The sequence below is a fragment of the Coregonus clupeaformis genome, chromosome 25, assembly GCF_020615455.1.
Source record: "Coregonus clupeaformis isolate EN_2021a chromosome 25, ASM2061545v1, whole genome shotgun sequence".
Classification (NCBI taxonomy): Eukaryota; Metazoa; Chordata; class Actinopteri; order Salmoniformes; family Salmonidae; genus Coregonus; species Coregonus clupeaformis.
This window is the reverse complement of record NC_059216.1, coordinates 5,475,057-5,501,211: the sequence shown is the minus strand read 5'-3', so window position 1 is coordinate 5,501,211 and position 26,155 is coordinate 5,475,057. Positions and strand designations below refer to the sequence as shown.

Sequence of the window (26,155 nt, the reverse complement as noted above, 5' to 3'; positions counted from 1 at the left end):
ATTGACAGTTTTTTCTATTGTCTCTTTTTGGTCCATTTAGATTGTTAATGTAGATTGTATACAATTTTTTTTTTTTATGTTATGGTTAAAAATGTTCATGTTTTACTGTGACTTGTTGTAGGCTCCTAAGTGGACAATAAGGTTAAAAACCAAACCAAACTTAAGAAAACTAAACAAAAAAACAAAACAATTTTTTTTAAATAAGTAACTCCGCCAGAGTGTCTCTTTTGGGTCACTTTTGCCGGTCCCAAGCCCGGATAAAGGAGGAGGGTTGGAATTGTGACATGAAAAAAAAACAAGAATCGACAGAAGAAAGTTCATTTGTAGTTCTAAACATATTTAGGGTGTTTTTTTACTCACTTTTTGTCTCTCCCACGACGTTATTCCTCTCTCCTACAGCTCCATCACAATTACATGCACATGGTCAATTATGCAAAGTAGGTGATCACGTCATTTAGCGACTTTTAGGACAACCAATAGCTACTTTCCTTACTGAGGAGTTGGCAACACTGCGCCTCTCTTCTGAGTGTGTCAGAGCGTAGAATAACTGATGACTTTATGAACGCTGAGCACCTGTTGAATAATTATGCAAAATAACGTTATTAAATTGTTGCCAGCAGCACAGTCACCAACGCGCTGGATAACATGAAAAGACCCTAACCAGCTCTGCTAGGGCGAGTAAAATGGTCAGAGTGAGATTCTCTCATTTGTGTCTGGAAGTAGCTAGCAAGCTAGCCAAAGTTAGCTTGGGTGCTTGACTGCCGTTGTGAGGTCAGAACGCTCGGATCAACCCTACTCCTCAGCCAGAACGTCCAGTGTGCGTTCTGAACTTTCCGAGAACGAACCGCTCTGAATTTACGAACGCCCAAAGCGAACTCTGAGCGCACTCTGGCACTCCAGATTGAATTTACGAACACACCCCTAGAATCTTAGGGATGTCCCTACCCCGTTGAAGTTGACGTTTTAAATGGTTTAGGGTAGGGACGTCCAAAGGAATCGATTAGTACTAACCTGAATACAAGCGCAATCCCGTTGAAATCCTGAGTGCGTCACCCATGCGTGCGCGTTCCCGAGCACTTCATAGATCTATCATTAACCGGATGCTACTTGAGATAGCGGAGGTTCCAGGACAACTAGCTACAAGAAAAAGCCTCTGTCATTTAAAACGTGTTTGCCGATTATTGTACAGTATCACTTAATGTTTTAACCGGTCTTGTTGCTGCCTTCGACAGGAAAACGTGATGAACGTGTTTATTTTATGGGAACAGGCTATATGGAATGAGCAATAACTGTAATGATGCACGAGCTGCTGCTTGAAAGCATAGGAAGCTTGCTAGATGGCTAGCTAGCTAGCGAACGGGTAATTTATAGGAAATAGACAGTGCTATATATCTGAATCAACATGGCAAACAATATTATAAGGCAAATTGGACAACTCTGCAATTATCTCCAAGACCCGATTCATGTAGCGCGGTTTCAGCAGATCTGTGGTGTGCGCGGGACGTTTTCTAGGAACCCAGCAGAGACCAAAGAAGTGGAGCGAGCTCGCTTGCACAACAACAGCATTAGCCATCTCCAGGGTGAAAGTGAGAAATGTACTGTCAACGGAGGTGGAGAAGGGGAGAAAACCGAGAGTCTTCGGCAGAGGAAAGTCACCTCTCCGGGGAACAGTTTGAAACAGGAAGGGGTAGACAATGCTTCTCAGAACGAGGCAATGGTCACTCCTGCTGCGGGGAAAACGGACGGGCACAGCGGGAACGGTTGCCGCCTCGTTAGAGCCAGTGATGTTGGGGTACCGGACCTCACAGAAAACTGTTCAAGTGGCGTCAACGAGTCCAGGGTGGAATGCACCTCTGAGACACCTGATGTCCGGATTAGTGAGCACCCAAGTCCTTCTAGGAGCACTGTCAAGCCCTTGCGCAAAAATTCCCTGACAGGCGATATGGGCCAGGAGTTTTTAATCGAGAACACGTTTTTGTACTACCTGTTCACCTTCGGAACTGAGCTGGGCAATGAGCTGTTTTACATCACCTTTTTCCCGTTCATCATATGGAACGTGGACGCTTACGTCAGCCGGCGACTGATCATAGTCTGGGTTTGGGTCATGTACCTTGGCCAGAGCACCAAGGATGTTATTCGCAGGTCCAGGCCAGCCTCACCGCCCGTGGTTAAGGTGGAGATGTTCTACAACTCTGAGTATAGTATGCCCTCTACACACGCCATGGCAGGCACGGCCATTCCCTTCACACTGTTCCTGCTGACCTATGGCCGTTGGGAGGTAAAGTTTTGCTGTGTTATTGGCTGACAGTAAATCGCATGTTGCTGTCTTCTTTTCAACTAGGAGGAGGAAGTATCAAAGCACAGTTTGATCAAATTGCTTCCCCTCTTGGCAAAGTTTCAACATCAAGTTCCTCTTAGTCACCCCACTAGAAGTGGGGTCATCACCTTGTTAAAGTTACAGTTGCAAGGGTCAAAGGCTTCTTCAGCTGACAGTCATGTAAACATGATGCCCTTAATCTATGGATTTGTTTGTTGATGTTGCTGTCACTTGTGAAGTGCAACATTATTTTGACTAAACATTGAACAGCCTAGCTACACTAAGGGTTAATTATACAATTATATCAGAGTTATACAGTGGCTCAGACATGATTCGTTTCAGTGTGCAGTTTGAGAAGATATTGCGTTACTCCCACAGTCAGTGCTAATTTGTATTGTCTTTTGTAAGCCCCCGGCCTTATTACTCTGTCTCATACCAAATCATCATGAAGCATGAAAGAGCCAAAGGAAAGAAAGGGGTGCTTCATGGCTCCACTGTCATTAGATTGTTATTACACCGTTCTTCCCCTACACTGCCTGTAGGCTACATCCCTCCTATACATTCCCTGTTTCCTGGTACAGTATGCAAATGGTGACATAGTAGTCTGTAAGGTCTACATCTACATCTGGCCATATGGTCCCTACTATTATTATTACTAATTTACTCACTTTTATTTTACCAGGTTAGCTGACTGAGAACATACTCTTACTTACAGCAAAGTTGGGAAAAGAGTTAGAGTTTGACCTACTCCTTCTCTCTGGCAGCCAAGTTCTAAAGAACTCTGCTGGAGAATCATTTCAGAGGCGACAATGATGCTGTTTGAATCATGCCATGAGTGCAGGGGAGGGATTGATGTATCTGCACTGCTCACTTTCTGTCTGCCTGGAGATAAGAGAGGAACCCAAGCCTCCTGCAGGGCATCAGATAAGCCATTCACATATTCTTCCTCTGCACTAGAGTTATGCCACGGCCCAGCCGTTGTGTTGTTTCAGATTTGACTCAAAAAGACAGTCATCTCAACATGATAGGCCTAACATGCTCTTTCGTTAGGCAGTTTTTGTATCGTCCTTACAGTAACACTGGACAGTGTACACATGAGTGAGAGTTGGGTTCAGTACAGCAGGGTGTGGCAGCCTCCTCTCTCTGACTCTGACTTGCTCTGGCTTGCCGTAGTCATCATGCGGAATGCCTGCTGCTGACTTGCCTGAGCAGAGCAAGTATTTGGGATGTGCTGCAGACCCCCTCCCAACACTCTTCCCGGCCCTGCACCAGTAATTAGAGCCAGATGTCTCTCTGTATGAAGGCTCTGGCAGTGAGAGGACAGCCAGAGGGAGAGGCAACCAAGGTCCTCTGTGGGACAGATCTAATACATGGAGAAAAACATTTCCCTGGCAATAGGCTGCTTCAGGCATGGCCGGGAGGACAACCATTCAAACCAAGTTTACAGATGTGACCTTTTATTTTGGCTGTAGCTACTGTAGACTTTGCACTGACAATCCAGTCCAGTCAGCATCTCAACTGAGTAATGAAGGGATCCACCACCACCAAGAGATCACAGAGCTACAAGCCCAGCAGAGATCCTCTTCAATAACAAGCGGCCAGTGAACCACAAGCTGCACACAGCACAGTGCTGTACACACACCACCTTCATAAACGTTTACATGACTTAGCCGCAGTATGACCACACACCAGAGCAGAAGAGGTCTGTCAGTGGGCGTCCAGCCAAACAAGCATGTTAACATGGATGCGGCGCTGTGGGGCCCCTCAACAGATACTCCAGGTGTTGACACAGACCAGGCCAGACAGGGCTGTTTGACAGTCTTCCGCCACAAGGCTAGTGGTTTCCTCAACCCCCTGCTCTCTGCTCCCACAGACACACTGACATCAGGACAGTTTAGGAGGGCAGGCAGTAGGGCAGCAGGCAGTAGGCCAGCAGGCAGTAGGCAGTAAGGCAACAGGCAGTAGGGCAGCAGGCAGTAGGACGCAGGGAGTAGGCAGTAGGCCAGCAGGCAGTAGGGCAGCAGGCAGTAGGACGCAGGGAGTAGGCCAGCAGGCAGTAGGCCAGCATGCAGTAGGCAGTAGGGCAGCAGGCTAATCCACACACATAGAAATTAGCTTTTTTCTCTCTCTTTCTCTCTCTGTTCCCCTCGTGTTTCTCAGTCTCTTGTGTGTAAAGCCTTTAGTGAGGCATTGTTCACTGGCAAGGTGGATGGACAAATTACTTTTTGCTTGACACTGAAATCTCCAACCATATGTGTGGTCACTTCTGCAGAGGAACTAGTAGTGCACTGTGAATCCAGTATGATGATATGCGTGTTGCGGCAAGTTTAGGCTTCACTCTGGTTATTTAAGTCATCATCTTGATTTCCCCTCAAGGTTTCAGTCCCAGATGAGTGGGAGGAAGGACAACCGGGCGTTACATGGGATTCTGTGCTGTGCTGAGCTGTGAGAGAGGAGATTTTAGCAATATCCAAACACTTAAGCCACAATGAAGCGGAGGAACAAAAGGCTTTCACCAGCGTGCAAACCTAAGCAGTCCTCTCTCTCTCTCAATCTCTCTCTTTTTAGTGCACTGCATCTGATAAGAAAATGACTCAAGTGGCATGCTGTGTAAAAAAATGCATAATCCTCGTGTGACTGAACAATGTGTGTTTAGCCCCCATTCCTTTGAGTGCTAGCCCAATGGTCTATGTCAAATCAATTTCAATGAGCATTGCTGAGAAGTGTATAGCCTAAGCCTAGAGATCAGGTGTCCGACTCGTTCCACAGAGGGCTGAGTGTCTGCGGGTTTTCGCTCCTCCCTTGTACTTACTCACTGATTAGTAAGGAACTCCCCTCACCTGGTTGTCTAGGTCTTAATTGAAAGGATAAAACAAAAACCATGAGTTTGACACCCCTGCTAGAGATCAAGGGTTGACGTATTCTATTGAAGTATAATTTCAGCTATGCTTTCTCCTTCCTTATCCCTCTTTCTCTCTCTCTACAGTACCCCTTCATGTTTGGGTTAACTCTGGCAATGTGCTGGTGTGTGCTGGTCTGCATAAGCCGCATCTACATGGGTATGCACTCCATCCTGGTAAGTCCACGTTACTTCACACATTTGTGGTGGTACCTGCCATTCACACTAATATCAACCAGGCTGTCAACCACTCAGCTAGTTGATTCAGGACTGTTCACCGTTCGCATTTCTTGAAAGCACTTGAATTTGATACCTAACCTATGTGACCCCCACATGGCAGGCAACATTGGTCCATGGGGGTGGTCTTTCTGTCCCACATACCCATAAAGGCTGGTGCTGGTGGCCCTCAACTACTTCCAGCTAGAAGTTGGGACAACATGAGAGAGGATGTTGTTGGTAATTTAACATAATCTAGGTTACTCCTCCATGATCATAGGGACTATCACCAATCTCCCATAACAGGAACCAGTGGAGAAAGAACTAGTCCCAGCACCAGACAGATACTGAAAGAAATGCATTGGATTGAAGCAGTGGCTTACTATGGGATGTATTCAGGCACAGTTTATAAACACTGCTCCACTATGTGTTGTCTCCCACACAACTCCATGGGAATCCTTGCAGACTGTAAATGACTATACAGTAGACTTGTTTAGTCTCAGTCTGCCTCTGGGGTTTAGGGAAATGAGAACATTACAGATTTATATTTGCCTTTGTGTAGTGCATTGAGGTCTACAGTGCAGACCCATCTGTCCTATAAGCAGCAATGCTGTCATCACCACCACTGTGAAATAGGGTGTGAGAAGAGAGTATGAGACTTTTATCCTGAAACTTTATTTGAAGAAGAAAGTAAAAGGCCATTTCTAGTATTTTCTCCAACCTTTCTATCCCAAAAAGGTTTTGTTCTGTTATGTAATAGACCACACAGCTCAGATGTGGCAGGCAGGCATTAGGCCCAGCTGGAGAGTGAGACTAGCATGCTGTCTGTCCTAATATGGACCCGCCTGTTGGCCTCCATTTCTACATCTACAGTTGAAGTCGGAAGTTTACATACACTTAGGTTGGAGTCATTAAAACTTGTTTTTCAACCCCTCCACAAATTTCTTGTTAACAAACTATAGTTTTGGCAAGTCGGTTAGGACATCTACTTTGTGCATGACACAAGTAATTTTTCCAACAATTGTTTACAGACAGATTATTTCACTTATAATTCACTATATCACAATTCCAGTGGGTCAGAAGTTTACATACACTAAATTGACTGTGCCTTTAAACAGCTTGGAAAATTCCTGAAAATGATGTCATGGCTTCTTCTGATAGGCTAATTGACATCATTTGAGTCAATTGGAGGTGTACCTGTGGATGTATTTCAAGGCCTACCTTCAAACTCAGTGCCTCTTTGCTTGACATCATGGGAAAATCAAAAATCAGCCAAGACCTCAGAAGAAAGTTTGTAGACCTCCACAAGTCTGGTTCATTCTTGGGAGCAATTTCCAAATGCCTGAAGGTACCACGTTCATCTGTACAAACAATAGTACGCAAGTATAAACACCATGGGACCACGCAGCTTTTATACCGCTCAGGAAGGACACGTGTTCTGTCTCCTAGAGATGAACGTACTTTGGTGCGAAAAGTGCAAATCAATCCCAGAACAACAGCAAAGGACCTTGTGAAGATGCTGGAGGAAACCGGTACAAAAGTATCTATATCCACAGTAAAACGAGTCCTTTATCGACATAACCTGAAAGGCTGCTCAGCAAGGAAGAAGCCACTGCTCCAAAACCGCCATAAAAAAGCCAGACTACGGTTTGCAACTGCACATGGGGACAAAGATTGTACTTTTTGGAGAAATGTCCTCTGGTCTGATGAAACAAAAATAGAACTGTTTGGCCATAATGACCATCGTTATGTTTGGAGGAAAAAGGGGGTTGCTTGCAAGCCGAAGAACACCATCCCAACCGTGAAGTATGGGGGTGGCAGCATCATGCTGTGGGGGTGCTTTGCTGCAGGAGGGCCTGGTGCACTTCACAAAATAGATGGCATCATGAAGGAAAATGATGTGGATATATTGAAGCAACATCTCAAGACATCAGTCAGGAAGTTAAAGCTTGGTCGCAAATGGGGCTTCCAAATGGACAATGACCCCAAGCAAACTTCCAAAGTTGTGGCAAAATGGCTTAAGGACAACAAAGTCAAGGTATTGGAGTGGCCATCACAAAGCCCAGACCTCAATCCTATAGAAAATGTGTGGGCAGAACTGAAAAAGCGTGTGCGAGCAAGGAGGCCTACAAACCTGACCAGCTCTGTCAGGAGGAATGGGCCAAAATGCACCCAACTTATTGTGGGAAGCTTGTGGAAGGCTACCCGAAACGTTTGACTGAAGTTATACAATTTAAAGGCAATGCTACCAAATACTAATTGAGTGTATGTAAACTTCTGAGCCCTGGGAATGTGATGAAAGAAATAAAAGCTGAAATAAATCATTCTCTCTACTATTATTCTGACATTTCACATTCTTAAAATAAAGTGGTGATCCTAACTGACCTAAGACAGGGAATTTTTACTAGGATTAAATGTCAGGAAATGTGAAACTGAGTTTAAATGTATTTGGCTAAGGTATATGTAAACTTCCGACTTCAACTGTACATGAGAAGCAGGAGAGAGGCTACACAGGGTTACTGCTTGGGTAACTACTAACTCCCTTGCCTGTGCCTGGTTGACTGCTCTGTATCACTCCATCAGTGAACTCCCTGAGACATGATACAGGCATCAACTGTACATCTTGACTCAGTGGCTGTTTGTGAGTGACAGTGTGTCTTGTGTTTTTCAGAACGTGTGTGTTTGTTTCCACAGCTCAAATTAAGTCCCAAGGGGTGATGTTGTTGCTTACTGGTATGATGTCATTGGCCTGGTTGGCTGCAGTGTTGCGTTTGACTGTCGGTCGCACAGGCAACCGTTGCTTTGGTGATGCCTGTATCATGTCTCAGGGAGTTCACTGATGGAGTGATACAGAGCAGTCAACCAGGCACAGGCAAGGGAGTTAGTAGTTACCCAAGCAGTAACCCTGTGTAGCCTCTCTCCTGCTTCTCATGTACAGTTGAAGTCGGAAGTTTACATATACCTTAGCCAAATACATTTAAACTCAGTTTCACATTTCCTGACATTTAATCCTAGTAAAAATTCCCTGTCTTAGGTCAGTTAGGATCACCACTTTATTTTAAGAATGTGAAACGTCAGAATAATAGTAGAGAGATTTATTTCAGCTTTTATTTCTTTCATCACATTCCCAGTGGCTCAGAAGTTTACATACACTCAATTAGTATTTGGTAGCATTGCCTTTAAATTGTTTAACTTGGGTCAAACGTTTTGGGTAGCCTTCCACAAGCTTCCCACAATAAGTTGGGTGAATTTTGGCCCATTCCTCCTGACAGAGCTGGTGTAACTGAGTCAGGTTTGTAGGCCTCCATGCTCGCACACGCTTTTTCAGTTTTGCCCACACATTTTCTATAGAATTGAGGTCAGGGCTTTGTGATGGCCACTCCAATACCTTGACTTTGTTGTCCTTAAGCCATTTTGCCACAACTTTGGAAGTATGCTTGGGGTCATTGTCCATTTGGAAGCCCCATTTGCGACCAAGCTTTAACTTCCTGACTGATGTCTTGAGATGTTGCTTCAATATATCCACATAATTTTCCTTCCTCATGAAGCCATCTATTTTGTGAAGTACACCAGTCCCCCCTGCAGCAAAGCACCCCCACAGCATGATGCTGCCACCCCCGTGCTTCACGGTTGGGATGGTGTTCTTCGGCTTGCAAGCAACCCCCTTTTTCCTCCAAACAAAACAATGGTCATTATGGCCAAACAGTTCTATTTTTGTTTCATCAGACCAGAGGACATTTCTCCAAAAAGTACAATCTTTGTCCCCATGTGCAGTTGCAAACCGTAGTCTGGCTTTTTTATGGCGGTTTTGGAGCAGTGGCTTCTTCCTTGCTGAGCGGCCTTTCAGGTTATGTCGATATAGGACTCGTTTTACTGTGGATATAGATACTTTTGTACCTGTTTCCTCCAGCATCTTCACAAGGTCCTTTGCTGTTGTTCTGGGATTGATTTGCGCTTTTCGCACCAAAGTACGTTAATCTCTAGGAGACAGAACACGTGTCCTTCCTGAGCGGTATGACGGCTGCGTGGTCCCATGGTGTTTATACTTGCGTACTATTGTTGACCGAGTCAGCATGCACTGCGCCCGGCCCGCCACAGGAGTCGCTAGTGCGCGATGGGACAAGAACATCCCTGCCAACCAAACCCTCCCCGAATATTTTTTTATTTAATGAGTCAGACGCGAAGGATCTACTTCAGACACCGGACAAGGCCCAAATACCAGTCATTCGCATGAAGAAGAGCCGGAGATATAGGGGTCGTAGGTCGTGGTGCCTTGTAAGAATCCGACGGCGAGTGGGTAACCGCCTCTGCCATCAGTCCTATTAGCCAACGCGCAATCATTGGATAATAAACTGGGTGAGCTCAGATCAAGACTATCCTACCAACGGGACATTAAAAACGGTAATATCTTATGTTTCACCGAGTCGTGGCTGGATAACATACAGCTGGCTAGGTTTTCATTGCATCGGCAAGATAGAACAGCTGCCTCCGGTAAGACAAGGGGTGGCGGTCTGTGTCTATTTGTCTAACAGCTGGTGCAGGAAATCTAATATTAATGAAGTCTCAAGGTTTTGCTTGCCTGAGGTAGAGTATCTCATGATCAGCTGTAGACCACACTATTTACTAAGAGTTTTCATCTATATTTTTCGTAGCTGTCTATTTACCACCACAAACCGATGCTGGCACTAAGACCACACTCAACGAGCTGTATAAGGCCATAAGCAAACAAGAAAATGCTCATCTAGTGGCAGGGGACTTTAATGCAGTGGAAACTTAAATCCGTTTTACCTAATTTCTACCAGCATGTTACATATGCAACCAGAGGGAAAAAAACTCTAGACCACCTTTACTCCACACACAGAGACGCGTACAAAGCTCTCCCTCGCCCTCCATTTGGCAAGTCTGACCATAACTCTATCCTCCTGATTCCTGATTACAAGCAAAAACTAAAGCGGAGAAGTGCCAGTGACTCGCTCAATACGGAAGTGGTCAGATGACGCAGATGCTAAGCTACAGGACTGTTTTGCTAGCACAGACTGGAATATGTTCCGGGATTCTTCCGATGGCATTGAGGAGTACACCACATCAGTCACTGGCTTCATCAATAAGTGCATCGATGACGTCGTTCCCACAGTGACCGTACGTACCCCAATCAGAAGCAATGGATTACAGGCAACATCTGCACTGAGCTAAAGGGTAGAGCTGCCACTTTCAAGGAGCGGGACGCTAACCCGGACTCTTATAAGAAATTCCGCTATGCCCTCCGACAAACCATCAAACAGGCAAAGCGTCAATACAGGACTAAGATTAAATCCTACTACACCGGCTCCGATGCTCGTCGGATGTGTCAGGGCTTGAAAACTGCTATGGACTACAAAGGGAAGCACAGCCGTGAGCTGCCCATTGACACAAGCCTACCAGATGAGCTAAATGACTTCTATGCGCGCTTCGAGGCAAGCAACACTGAAGCATGCATGAGAGCACCAGCTATTCCGGACGACTGTGTGATCACGCTCTCCATAGCCGATGTGAGTAAGACCTTTAAACAGGTTAACATTCACAAGGCTGCAGGGCCAGACGGATTACCAGGACGTGTACTCCGAGCATGCGCTGACCAACTGGCAAGTGTCTTCACTGACATTTTCAACCTGTCCCTGACCGAGTCTGTAATACCAACATGTTTCAAGCAGACCACCATAGTCCCTGTGCCCAAGAACACCAAGGTAACCTGCCTAAATGACTACTGACACGTAGCACTCACGTCTGTAGTCATGAAGTGCTTTGAAAGGCTGGTCATGGCTCACGTCAACACCATTATCCCAGAAACCCTAGACCCACTCCAATTTGCATACCGCCCAAACAGATCCACAGATTACGCAATCTCTATTGCACTCCACACTGCCCTTTCCCACCTGGACAAAAGGAACATCTACGTGAGAGTGCTATTCATTGACTACAGCTCAGCGTTCAACACATAGTGCCCTCAAAGCTCATCGCTAAGCTAAGTACCCTGGGACTAAACACATCCCTCTGTAACTGGATCCTGGACTTCCTGACGAGCCACCCCCAGGTGGTAAGGGTAGGTAACAACACATCTGCCACACTGATCCTCAACACGGGGGCCCCTCAGGGGTGCGTGCTCAGTCCCCTCCCGTACACCCTGTTCACCCATGACTGCATGGCCAAGCACGACTCCAACACCATCATTGAGTTTGCCAACGACACAACAGTGGTAGGCCTGATCATCGGAGGGCATAGCGGGATTTCTTATAAGCGTCCGGGTTAGCGTCCCGCTCCTTGAAAGCGGCAGTGTAGTGCCAGGATAACAACCTCTCCCTCAACGTGATCAAGACAAAGGAGATGATCGTGGACTACAGGAAAAGGAGGTCCGAGCACGCCCCCATTCTCATCAACGGGGCTGTAGTGAAGCAGGTTGAGAGCTTCAAGTTCCTTGGTGTCCACATCACCAATGAACTGTCATGGTCCAAACACACCAATACAATCGTGAAGAGGGCACGACAACGCCTCTTCCCCCTCAGGAGACTGAAAAGATTTGGCATGGGTCCTCAGATCCTCAAAAAGTTATACTGCTGCACCTTCGAGAACATCCTGACTGGTTGCATCACCGCCTGGTATGGCAACTGCTTGGCCTCCGACCGCAAAGCGCTACAGAGGGTAGTGCGTATGGCCCAGTAAATCACTGGGGCTGAGCAGCTGCCATCCAGGACGTCTATACCAGGCGATGTCAGAGGAAGGCCCTAAAAATTGCCAAAGACTCCTGCCACCCTAGTCATAGACTGTTCTCTCTGCTACTGCACGGCAAGCGGTACCGGAGCGCCAAGTCTTGGTCCAAAAGGCTTCTTAACAACTTCTATTCCCAAGCCATAAGACTCCTGAACAGCTAACCAAATGGCTACCCCCCCCCACCTCTACCTACATGTACATATTACCTTGACTAACCTGTGCCCCCGCACATTGACTCTGTACCGGTACCCCCTGTATATAGCCTCGTTACTGTTATTTTATTGTTGCTCTTTCATTATTTGATTTTTTTCTATTTTCTTATTTTTTTCATTTTTTTCATTGTTTACTTCAGTTTATTTAGTAAATACTTTAACACTTATTTTTTCTTAACTGCATTGCTGGTTAAGGGCTTGTAAGTAAGCATTTCACTGTAAGTTCTACACCTGTTGTTTTCAGCTCATGTGACAAATAAGATTTGATTTGATTAATGCTGTGTCTGAGGGACATTATATCAGATGCTGTATTCTGCGGGCTGCTGGAGTGTAGAACATCAATTTGTGGTCTCTGACTACTGCCAGGCTTCACAGCTTAATGTGTTTTGTATCAACTTAAAATCTTATCTCGCTCAATGAACACGCTTCCCCCTCTTTTCCTACACAGGAATGCATCTGAGAGGCTAACAAAGGCTGGTTCTCCAGGCCTGTCTCTCATTAAGCTGTGAATATACGGTCATCGGAGCTAATGAGGCCTGATAGCTGATACTATTAAGTCATTAAGGATCTAAGAGGTAATACAAGAGATCAGGAGTTGTCTATTCTCTATCCTCCTCCCATGCTTTCTGTAATAGTAGGCAATTTAGGGCCTATGTCATAAATTATTCTGTGGGTCGTATGCCACAGTTCACAGTATTTCTCTCTATAGGCTTTATGAGTCCTGGTTTGGCGGTAAGGGATTAGAGTGAGCACTGAGTAGCACTAGATTAATGCTAGTGTAGCATCAGCACAAGCTACATTTTAAGGGTGTCTGGGTTTAGCCTAATTGGACCAATAGAGACAACGGTTGGGACAGACTAATAATAGCATTCACAATGAGATACTCATTCTTAATGATTAAAAGAGAAAAGGTGATAAATTACAAGGGCATTGATAAGGATATAAACTCTAGTGACCCCACCTATGGAATATTTCCTGCTACTTTTCTTTCTGTTGACTTCACAGTTAACAGTCAAACTTTGGACCAGAGGAGCCGGGGATGGTCCCATTCTCTCCCTGCCTGGTACTGTCATACTGGGTAAAGCCTGGCACTGTCATAGACATTGAAGGATATTGTGATTTATTTTCAAGTCACTGCACTTGAAATTAATACAGTGTAATATAATCAATCTTGAATAATACATTTTAAGATTGAACTTGTCCCTACCCTCTTCACTTCCAACATTCAATTTGGTATTGATACTTATCATGGGTACATAGGTTACTGTGAGTTAGGCTGTAACATGTTTTCCGTTAGCCGGGCCAAAAAACAAGAAAGGCAGAGAAATAAAACTTTTGGCGGCCAAAATGACCGGGAGAAAAAATATAAAAGCAAAATAATGCTTTTTATTCATTGATGGAAATACCCATCAATGGAAATACATTTGACCGTCATGCTTATCGGTCTATAGGTTAATTTGCAATTAGTGGTATTAAAATTGGTCTGTGTGTATTTTTGTTAGTCGTCATGTTTCTTATTTATCCAACACAACTATCACACGTGCACAGAATAAAGAGGCTATTTTGAGCTGGATTTCTCCTGCAGCTTCTCAGCTGGAGTAAAACGTGCTTTTATAAGCCCATTCATTGCACAACTATTCTAAATGCAGTTGTGTCTCCCATTCACCATTCAAGTGCAGGCAACAGGCTATCAGCACGTCACCCACCCCTTTACAATGTGAGTTGGAGGCAGAATGCATTTTGAAAACATAGGCTACTTAATGGTTTGAAACCTGAATGTTTTATTTCATATTATGAGGCATGTCTTACCTTGCTTCAAAGTAACCTATAGGCAAAATCCCACCATGGAAACATGGAGGCAATTATTTTATAAAGACTTCAAAGGCGGAGCATGAGTTTAAAGTTTTGGGGAAACTTACAATTGATCCTACCATTTCTACCGTTCTGCATGCCAGTTATGATTTTCATATGCGCATTTTCGTGGAACAGTTTAATTTAAATAATAACGTTTTCGTTTCTCAATATCATTGTCACCTGGTTACTCTTTAAAAATCGGAATTAAAATGATAAAAACCTAAAAGTTAAAAGTAAACTAATGCGAGATCACTAGCCTCTGCCATATTGATACACCGCGCACTCCCTCAACATTATCAGGAGAGAGAAACCAGACACGTTCATTACTCACATGGAACACTCCAAAAAAAGACAATGGAAAAAATTGACAAATGTCGTAAATTATGGTTATGAAATAAACCAAAACTTGTTTCTCACAAGTGTAGCAGGTTGTGAACTCTCCAAACAATGTTTCCACTCTGAGAATGAGAACAGTAAATTACTGTAATTAATACATGCATTAACAGAAATGAATGTAACCAAATTATGGGATTAACGGTACATTTACTACTGGTGGTACAGTGGGGGAAAAAAGTATTTAGTCAGCCACCAATTGTGCAAGTTCTCCCACTTAGAAAGATGAGAGAGGCCTGTAATTTTCATCATAGGTACACGTCAACTATGACAGACAAAATGAGAATTTTTTTGCCAGAAAATCACATTGTAGGATTTTATGAATTTATTTGCAAATTATGGTGGAAAATAAGTATTTGGTCAATAACAAAAGTTTCTCAATACTTTGTTATATACCCTTTGTTGGCAATGACACAGGTCAAACGTTTTCTGTAAGTCTTCACAAGGTTTTCACACACTGTTGCTGGTATTTTGGCCCATTCCTCCATGCAGATCTCCTCTAGCGCAGTGATGTTTTGGGGCTGTCGCTGGGCAACACGGACTTTCAACTCCCTCCAAAGATTTTCTATGGGGTTGAGATCTGGAGACTGGCTAGGCCACTCCAGGACCTTGAAATGCTTCTTACGAAGCCACTCCTTCGTTGCCCGGGCGGTGTGTTTGGGATCATTGTCATGCTGAAAGACCCAGCCACGTTTAATCTTCAATGCCCTTGCTGATGGAAGGAGGTTTTCACTCAAAATCTCACTATACATGGCCCCATTTATTCTTTCCTTTACACGGATCAGTCGTCCTGGTCCAATTGCAGAAAAACAGCCCCAAAGCATGATGTTTCCACCCCCATGCTTCACAGTAGGTATGGTGTTCTTTGGATGCAAGTCAGCATTCTTTGTCCTCCAAACACGACGAGTGAGTTTTTACCAAAAAGTTCTATTTTGGTTTCATCTGACCATATGACATTCTCCCAATCCTCTTCTGGATCATCCAAATGCACTCTAGCAAACTTCAGACGGGCCTGGACATGTACTGGCTTAAGCAGGGGGACACGTCTCGCACTGCAGGATTTGAGTCCCTGGCGGCGTAGTGTGTTACTGATGGTAGGGTTTGTTACTTTGGTCCCAGCTCTCTGCAGGTCATTCACTAGGTCCCCCCGTGTGGTTCTGGGATTTTTGCTCACCGTTCTTGTGATCATTTTGACCCCACGGGGTGAGATCTTGCGTGGAGCCCCAGATCGAGGGAGAATATCAGTGGTCTTGTATGTCTTCCATTTCCTAATAATTGCTCCCACAGTTGATTTCTTCAAACCAAGCTGCTTACCTATTGCAGATTCAGTCTTCCCAGCCTGGTGCAGGTCTACAATTTTGTTTCTGGTGTCCTTTGACAGCTCTTTGGTCTTGGCCATAGTGGAGTTTGGAGTGTGACTGTTTGAGGTTGTGGACAGGTGTCTTTTATACTGATAACAAGTTCAAACAGGTGCCATTAATACAGGTAACGAGTGGAGGACAGAGGAGCCTCTTAAAGAAGAAGTTACAGGTCTGTGAGAGCCAGAAATCTTGCTTGTTTGTTGGTGACCAAATACTTATTTTCCACCATAATTTGCAAATAAATTCATTAAAAATCCTACAATGTGATTTTCTGGAGAAAAAAAATTCTCAATTTGTCTGTCATAGTTGACGTGTACCTATGATGAAAATTACAGGCCTCTCTCATCTTTTTAAGTGGGAGAACTTGCACAATTGGTGGCTGACTAAATACTTTTTCCCCCCACTGTATACGTAATGGGGAATTTATTTAAAAAAGTATCAAAAGGGCAAACAATTCACACAATGAAATAATGAGACAGCTGAGCCATTCTGGAGGGAGACTCGCCTATATCTTACCACACACCCCTCCCCTTCTTCTTGTCTCAACATTTCTTAATTATACTCAAGACACATTATCTTCACACATATTTTAGATGTTTTTCACTGACAACTGCAACTCAATAATCAGCTAGGCCTATTGCCATGCGCGCTGCCCAAATTGTGGCATTCCCAAATAGGCATAGGCCTACGAGCTTGTGATTTGAAAAGAAACAAATTATCTTAGATCCCTCTGTGGCTAAGTAATGCTTTGAATGATTGTATTTATTTCTGTATAGACAGTAGTAATTGTATAATTTTGGCAAATGTATTTCCATTTACTTCCCTATTGGACCCATGCCATTTCTCTCCTGTTCTATTGGTTTTCATATCAACTTTCTTTCGTGGTCCAGAAGCCAAAGGCACAATCCTAGTCATATTAGCAACCCATCCTAGTTGTTGCATCTTTAGATTCCCCCTTCTAAATTTCTAACAGAGATTTTAATCTCTGTCACTATGGAACCACTGTCAGGTGCGCTGTTTAGAACGGTTTTTTCCTGCGAATTGCATTTTGGCAAATGTTTGAAAATTACGTTTTATTGGCTGCTTCATTACATGAGTTGCATGTTCTGTTAAAATGCATTACCGTAATCTAAATGTGATTTCTATCATTCTGGGCACCATGGGTGGACGCCGTAATGGGTTATGCACCCAATGCATATGGGTCTGGTAAATTTCTCAAATGGCCGGTAAATTAAAATCTTCCCGGTCATGTTGTCCTAACGTAAACCCTGGGCTGTAAGTGTTTTGTCCTGTGAGTAGTGGAAATAGAAGCGGGTCTGAAAGTGCTTCTTAGAGCTATTTCACTGTGTACATCTGGCCTATCTTTTGGACTATCTCACCTCTGGAGCTCTGAAACTCCCTTTGATTGTAACATGTGGCCTTGCAGTGATTCTACCACTTGAGGTCACACAGAGAGGCCGCCAAGGGCCAACACGTGAACGTGGAATGACTTGTCCATGGCTGTAATAGACACGTGTAGGCCAGGGTGGGTTAATGACTGACAGCATGGAGAGCGGGGTAGAGGTAGGATGATCTCTGCCCACTGGGCACAGACATCATTTCAACATCTATTTTTTATTTAATTTAGGTTGAGATGTCAACTAATGTGAAGTCATCAAAAGATGTCACCATGTCATTGGATTTAGGTTAAAAGTTGTGAAAAAAACGACGAAATACCCCTACGTTGATGACTTTTTGCAAATCCAATCAGTTTTCCACGTTGATTCAATGTCATCACATAATTATTTTTTTGTAGAAATGACATGGAAACAATGTTGATTCAACCAGTTTTTGCCCAGTGGGTGGCCTGTTGGAGTGTAAATAGTTAACTGTCCTGAGCCCTATACTATGAATCAGGTTTGAGGAGTTAGTGAGGTAACTGTAGTCCCCAGCTAGCACATTTGGTTCCTTGGAAGTTGTGGGAACGTACGTTTTTGATTTCCCATTGGTTCTGGGAACAAAGCCATACGTTTCCTAACCGGTAAAACTGAAAGTTGTTTAAACGTTCTGAGAACTGAAGTGAAAACTTTGCATGTTCTGGGAATGTTTATTTTTAGGTTAAAGGGAGGTTCTGAGAATGTTTTACTCTGATTCCTTGAAAGTTTTCCTGGGAGGTTTTATTAACGCTCTGAGAATGGAAATTATAGGTTATTTTGAGGTTTTTTAATAACTTCCTTAACTTTCACTGAATGTTTCAATAAGACTTTTAATAACACTGCTAGTTTATTTGGGGTTAACTTTTTTTTAAACTCCAAGCACAGATAGGACACATGGGAACTCATTTCCATAGGCATTAATCATGCAAACACATACATGTTTTATTGTGACACGGCATCAGTGAGATTCGAACCTATAATCTTCTGTTCTCTATCCATGGAATTAGTCCACTGCGCCAACAGGATGGAGCTTGCGCCACCAATATGGAGCTAGCATGCATGTTTTTTTACACATACAAAGCTGTTAATTTTAGTGCATTCAAACAGACCCCATTTCAAAGGAAACAAGCACTCATTAAGATCAGGTGTGGCCATTTAATTGGCATGGCCAAAACACATGAACACACTTAACAAGATGGAGGATAGAGAGTTTTGTTGATGCTGAGAAATGAATGTATGTATTTTTAAATAACATTCTTAAAACGTTCTCTGAACGTTACTAAAGTTTTCTTGTGGTTTTATGGAACGTTTTCTTAACGTTCTTAGAACAATTTGAGAACATGACTTTTTAAATAAAACCATGAGGAACCTGTAGGAAACATTACACTGAAGCACTGAAATTCCCACAGAAGAACGTTGTTTCTTAACGTTTTCTGAACTATTTGAGAACATTCCCAATGGCAAACCAGTTCCTAGAACATTACCAACATTGAAATTAAATGTAACCATGTTTTAACTTTTAGGAAACATTCTGTTAAAGTAATGAAATACCAAGAGAATACATTTTCCTTAAATGTGCTGAGAATGTTCCAAAGCCAAGCAACTATCCTGCACCGTTCCCAGAAAGTTGTGGGAAGGTTGTATGCAAAATAACCATAATACAACCACACTCTCACCAAGCTCTAGAAACATATAGTTCTCATAACGTTATGTGCTAGCTGGGTCAACTCTGAGTTCAACTGGGGACACAAAAGTGGCTCACCTTTTAGCCAGGTAAATTTCTATGGCAACGAATCCTTCAGAACTGACCTGGTCTGCGGCAGGCTAACTCACGGCTAACTCTACTTAAACTGAATGAAATGACTGAGCCGCGAGTTGAGGATAAACTAAATCAGATTCCCCTCCCTCTTGCAATGATTGCGTCATCATCCCCTTCATTTGAGGAAGACGACTGATTTAAATCGGAGACGGAAGTGTAAGCGAGACATCCCAATCCCTCATTTTCTTCTGGTTCAAATACAGTCAATGAAATACACAGACCAGACCCAGCTGTTAATGCATTGGTGCCTATGGGAGAGCCACCCCGTTAAGCAGACCGGAACTGACCTATTTTTAAAATGGTAAACGGCTTGAGTGGGATAACTTCATTTATCCACCATATTTGATAAAATATCTTATGAATAAATAAAAAAATTGTGTTAAAAATAGTCATTAAAATACCTATCACATTACACCTTTAGTAATGACAGGATGCGATTGAAAGTTCACTCACAGTAAAACCTTTGTGTGACATTATAAAATAATTGTATCGATAGGAGTGGGAGGGAAAAGGTGATTGTGCATTGATAAGCACACCAAAGCACATCAAAGACGGCATTAACGATACGTAATAAAAGAATGACGGCACTTCTAATAGCCTGTTTCATACCATAGCCTGCTGAATTTGCAAGAAAACTTTTCTTTCATGTTGATTTTTGAAAAAATTAAACTGTGACACTGACTCGACCATGGATTGATGGTTATGCATTGTTTCAATGAATAGTTTGGCGAAGCCTGCTTGAGTTAGTGGCAACTGCATGACCAATATCAACCTTTGTAGTATGGATTAAGCCTGAGCTGGAATGTGAAGCTAACTGAAGCTGGCTAGCTTTATAAAAGTCTGAGTAGTTCTAGCTTCCATCGTAGTATACCCCTCTGGTTACTGAGCCGTAGCTCAGTAACCAGAGGGGTATACTCAGTAAGCAGGTTAAAGTGAAAATCAAACGTAGATAGACTGTCTCACACAACATCCTTTAACACATATGTAATTGGACCCTGCTCATACCTTCCCCAGGAAAATAATCACTGTAGAGAATGAGCTTTAAGGTTTATTGGACACGAGTCACATTAGGCTGTTTGTGTGCATAGTCTTTGTTCTGTGGCCTCCATGGAATCGCACACTAAATGAGAATGATCTGGAACGACAACGTCCCCAAAACACACATGAGCACAGGATGACGTTTGTGTCATTTTTCTCTGTGTTAAACAGAGTAGCCTGTTTCATGACCCCTGGCCTGATTCTACTCCGAGGAAACCTGCCCCCCCCGATGGGTTGTTCTCCTCTGCCAATCCTTTTTCTGCACAACATGTCACACCACCACTTTATGGTCCTTACTAGTTACCACAGCCACAAAGTCAGAAGGCCCGCCTACTCTGCCAATCAGATGAGGGAGTGTGATGATGCGTATAGCGGTTTACGGTTCGTGGGAAATGGCCAATCAGATGAGGGAGTGTGACGCGTATGCCGACCAGCTTGAAGGGGCAGACGAGAGACATGCATTTCTTTTGTCTAATTATCCATCAATGATTTGGTTATTTATTAGATATAGTAAAACCAAACCATTATAAATGCAAAGTGTTAATCGGATGTCTAATTCAAACTCATAGTAACTTGTCTTAACCCAAAATAGGTTTACTCCAATATCTGCCTGCAATGTTTTTAAAATGGCATGTAGACAAACAAATTGACACCTCTTGAGTTTAGATTTTAAAACGTACAAAGTTTCACAGAAATACATTTTTTAGAAATTGTCAGATTTTTGGCCTAAATTTAAGAAGACTTCAAACCTGTTACTTTATTTGGCATCTAGACACTTACTATAGTCATTTATTTATTTAAAGATGTACTATGCAGAAATCACTCTGCCATTTCCTGGTTGCTAAAATTAGAATAGTTTGCCTAATTTCAGTTTATGTGACAAAACAAGCAAGTATTGTGTAGTCCAGTGGTTCTCAACCTTTTTCGGTTGCTGGACCACCAACTGAATTTTGCTCTGCTTGGAGAACCCCTGAAGTACCCCCTCGTGCATTTTAACAGTAAGCCTATGGTCTCATGAATCTTCTCAAGTACCCCCTGTGGATAGGCCAAGTACCCCCAGGGGTCCTAGTACCCCTGGTTGGGAACCACTGGTGTAGAGAATCATTGTACCATCTAAACCGCTGTGAAATATATTTTTCAGCTGTTTTGAAGCTGGTGTACAAAACCGAAAGTAAAAGATGCAAAAACTAAACTTAAAAACAGGAAGCATAGAAATAGTACACATAGAACAGATCTACTGCTTCTTAGACTTGCTTTCCATGAGTGACAGATCTATAACTCACATTTCTATGGTAGTTTTGTCGGGTTGCCCCAAAAGTTACATATTGCAGCTTTAACATAGCTTTGCAGTCTACCATTTTGGGATATTTTACCGGTTTCCGTCTCTGTACAAAGGCATGGTCTTTAAGCTATGGAAGATGGCAAAACATTTAATAATAATAATAGATTGGACTTACATGGAACTTTTCTAGACACCCAAAGCTCTTTACAGTGTAAGGGGTAACTCACCACCCTAACCCCACATACTCTTTATTTGTATTTATTTTATTGGCCCATCCACCTCCCTCTTCGGAGGACAAAAAAAACATATGTTTTTTACAGATATTTTGTTACATATACAGTACCAGTCAAAAGTTTGGACACACCAACTCATTCATTCTTTATTTTTTTCTATTTTCTATGTTGTAGAATAATAGTGAAGACATCAAAACTATGAAATAACACATATGGAATCATGTAGTAACCAAAAAAGTGTTAAACAAATCAAAATATGTTTTATATTTGAGATTCATCAAATAGCCACCCTTTGCCTTGATGACAGCTTTGCACACTCTTAATGTTGTAAAAGTGTATGGTATAAAGTGATCTATCTTTAAACTTACTGCCGCCTTGTTCATTTCAGCAGCATATTTCTCTTTGGGTTTGGTTTGTCTGTCTTTCCCCTGTTGGCATTCATGTGTCTTTGTGCCCACACCTTGAAACGGAACACCATTGAATGGGATACTTTTTCGCTGTTGAAGGTCAAGAATATGATATTACTATTAGAATGAAACGCTAGTAGGGAAACTAACAAGGTTGATCTGTCAAATTGAATAACTCCTCTGTGCTTGGAATGGAATCCCTTATGCTAGCTAATTTTAGATGAGAATAGCAAAAGTTAGCTACTAGAAAGGACAACATACCCTTTTGCCCAAAACTTTTGTATTTTCTCAATGTTATGCATTTTAGTGACGTTGCCAATTCTTGTTCCCACATTTATTTATATAGTTATTTGGTCCTCAAACTTTAAATCAAGATGCCATTTCGAAAAGGAGTCGTTTCCCGCGAACCGGCGTCATCACACTCCCTCATCTGATTGGTCGGGTAGGCGGGCCTTCTGTGCCGGCATACACGTCATCACGCTCCCTCAACTGATTGGTCGAGTAGGCAGACCTTCTGACTTTGTGGCTGTTGTAACTAGTGACAACCCCACTTTGTCTTCCTCTATTGTGACATTTCCACACAAAAAAAACTCTGTCATACATTACTCACATGATTAAAGCATTGTTAAGATTAAATGAATGTATTAGGGAGTGCTGTCTGTATAATTTATACTTTACTAAGTTGTTGATGTTGTTGTTTCCAGGACGTCATTGCTGGCTTCCTGTACAGCCTCCTGATCCTGGTGGTATTCCAGCCGGCGCTGGACCTGATTGACAACTTCAACCTGACGTACCGCTACGCTCCCCTCATCATCATCTCCCTGCACCTGGGCATGGGCCTCTTCTCCTTCACCCTGGACACCTGGAGCACCTCGCGGGGCGATACCGCTCAGATCCTGGGCACTGGCGCTGGCATGGCCCTAGCCTCCCACCTTAACCACTACCTGGGCCTGATGCCCGACCCCCCGCTGGACCAGCTGCCCCTGTCCCCCCCGGCCCTCAGTGCCGCCCTGCTGGTCGTAGCCATGCTGAGGATGTGCCTGGGTGTACTGGTGCTGCTGGCCATCAGGGCCCTCATGAAGGCCATCACCATCCCTCTGGCCTGCCGTATCTCTGGCATCCCAAGTGGAGACTTGAGGAAGGCCCGACAGCACATGGAGGTCGAGCTGCCCTACAGGTACATTGTGTACAGCACGGTGGGCTTCAGCACCATCTTCCTGGTACCCCAGCTCTTCACCTTCCTGCAGCTGTCCTGATGAGAGAGCCTTGTGGATCCCCCAGTCCCCTGCCCTCACCCTGCTCATCTAAAACCAAGCCCATAGGAACATGGGAAATTCACACCTTACATATCCTGTACATCCAACCCCCTCTGCCACTAACCCTTGTCCCTGCCAGCTCTAACGACAGAAACCTCTTATCAGGGAACTCCTAAAGACTTGAGTTGACAGGATGTCAGCACTGATTACTAAATCCTATTCCCTGTATCTTACTTTGATTTTTTTTATTCAATCAGAATTTGTTTATCTTTAATTTCCCATTTTATGGTCTCAATTTGAAAGGAAATGCACTAATGATTTTAGCGAACTCAAGGGCCTTTGTATTTTTCTGGCTTTGGGCATCAGGGCAAGTTATGGGATCAACCAGACTAATAATTCTGTCTATTATTAGTCACCCCTTCCCTAACCATACCTACATTGTCTATCCTGAGTATTTATTTAAAATACTTTATCTGCTTTTTCGTACTTGGGAGAAAATTAGGAATCAATTCTAATCTGATGAATTCAGTCTGCTTCCTGGTTGTGTTCTCTTATCTATTTTTCTAAAGGGCTCTTTTTATCTATTGTTGATTTTGAAGATGATCCGTTGAGGTTTGAATATATTGATTTTTACTGTGTACTGATGGGAGAAAAGCCATGACTGGGGCTGGGCACATATGATGCAGCGGCGTCACTTGGTCACTGTGTTATATATAGAGGACAGGACATTGCCCCTATAGGTCAGAGGGTTAAAAGTAGGATTGTTTTAAGCGTCAGGAGGACTTGGCTTAGACACACAGTGAGGAACTTCCTGTTTTACAGGAGGGGATGCACATGACCACACGCAATCACTTCCTGCGGGTCTCGTGTTTGGAGGGGATAAGGGAGGTTTAGAGGAGATAACACCAACCCCAAGGGTAAAGGCATGCACGCGGCAGGGGTTTGACAGAGAGAGGAGAGAGCTGCACTAGAAATAAGTATAGGAGCTAAGTTCTGCTTAAATGCAGGTCATTTTGTTCAAACATAATTTGCATTCACAGAGGGATTTCACATGGAAAGCCTCTCAACATAACTAAGCTAGACAGTTTATCTTCCAGGTGTACTTTAATGAACACTTTGGCAACTCTTTTCTCTCACTGTATGTTTCACCCCCTTGATTCTCTCTTCGTCATGTCCCCCCAACCGTCCTCCCTATCTACCTTCCTTTGCATCCTCTCTTTAGAACTCTTCCATGTCCATAGTGACTGGACTAGAGCCACACATTTTATTTATATATTTATATATATATACACACACACACACACTACCGTTCAAAGGTTTGGGGTCACTTAGAAATGTCCTTGTTTTCGAAAGAAAATAGCCTTCATTTCTCAGAACAAGGATAGACTGACGAGTTTCAGAAGAAAGTTATTTGTTTCAGGCCATTTTGATTCTGTAATCGAACCCACAATTGCTGATGCTCCAGATACTCAACTAGTCTCAAGAAGGTCAGTTTTATTGCTTTTTTAATCAGCATAACAGTTTTCAGCTGTGCTAACATAATTGCAAAAGGGTTTTCTAATGATCAATTAGCCTTTTTAAAACTATAAACTTGGATTAGCAAACACAACGTGCCATTGGAACACAGGACTGATGGTTGTTGATAAATGGGCCTGTGTACGCCTATGTAGATATTCCATAAAAAATCTGCCATTTCCAGCTACAATAGCCATTTACAACATTAACAATGTCTACACTGTATTTCTGGTCAATTTGATGTTATTTTAATGGAGAAAAAAAACAAAACAAGGACATTTCTAAGTGACCCCAAACTTTTGAATGGTAGTGTATATAGTACCAGCATTAGGTTTGGACACACCTACTCCAGGGTTTTTCTTTATTTGTACTATTTTCTACATTGTAGAATAATAGTGAAGACATCAAAACTAGGAAATAACACGGAATCATGTAGTAACCAAAAAAGTGTTAAACAAATCAAAATATTTTATATTTGAGATTCTTCAAATAGCCACCCTTTGCCTTGATGACAGCTTTGCACACTCTTGGCATTCTCTCAACCAGCTTCACCTGGAATGCTTTTCCAAGAGTCTTGAAGGAGTTCCCACATATGCTGAGCACTTGTTGGCTGCTTTTCCTTCACTCTGTGGTCCGACTCATCCCAAACCATCCGATTGGGTTGAGGTCGGGGGATTGTGGAGGCCAGGTCATCTGATGCAGCACTCCATCACTCTCCTTCTTGGTCAAATAGCCCTTACACAGCCTGGAGGTGTGTTGGGTCATTATTGTCCTGTTGAAAAACAAATGATAGTCCCACTAAGCCCAAACCAGATGGGATGGCGTATCGCATCGCTGCAGAATGCTGTGGTAGCCATGCTGGTTAAGTGTCCCTTGAATTCTAAATAAATCACAGACAGTGTCACCAGCAAAGCACCCCCACACCATAACACCTCCTCCTCCATGCTTTACAGTGGGAACTACATATGCAGAGATCTTCCGTTCACCCACACCACATCTCACAAAGACACGGCGGTTGGAACCAAAACTCTCCAATTTGGACACACCAAAGGACAAATGTCCACCTGTCTAATGTCCATTGCTCGTGTTTCTTGGCCCAAGCAGGTCTCTTCTTCTTATTGGTGTCGTTTAGTAGTGGTTTCTTTGCAGCAATTCGACCATGAAGGCCTGATTCACACAGTCTCCTCTGAACAG

General features: G+C 43.3%; 1 protein-coding gene across 1 annotated transcript; it reads left to right on the top strand.

Annotated features, from left to right (window-relative positions):
* Nucleotides 1-1,092: 1,092 nt before the first annotated feature.
* LOC121539359 (sphingosine-1-phosphate phosphatase 1) lies at nucleotides 1,093-24,773 on the top strand. The gene is made up of 3 exons (XM_041847784.2): nucleotides 1,093-2,278; nucleotides 5,304-5,393; nucleotides 22,895-24,773. The coding sequence occupies exons 1-3, from the start codon at nucleotides 1,403-1,405 to the stop codon at nucleotides 23,444-23,446; spliced, it is 1,518 nt and encodes a 505-aa protein (XP_041703718.2). The 5' UTR covers nucleotides 1,093-1,402; the 3' UTR covers nucleotides 23,447-24,773.
* The last annotated feature ends 1,382 nt before the right edge of the window (nucleotides 24,774-26,155 follow it).

Bases quoted from the DNA above. Each gene is read 5' to 3' on its own strand.
- LOC121539359 (XM_041847784.2), top strand. From the start codon at position 1,403: ATGGCAAACAATATTATAAGGCAAATTGGACAACTCTGCAATTATCTC. The intron at 2,279-5,303 runs GTAAAGTTTTGC...CTCTCTCTACAG, and splicing joins TGACCTATGGCCGTTGGGAG to TACCCCTTCATGTTTGGGTT. The intron at 5,394-22,894 runs GTAAGTCCACGT...TGTTGTTTCCAG, and splicing joins TGGGTATGCACTCCATCCTG to GACGTCATTGCTGGCTTCCT.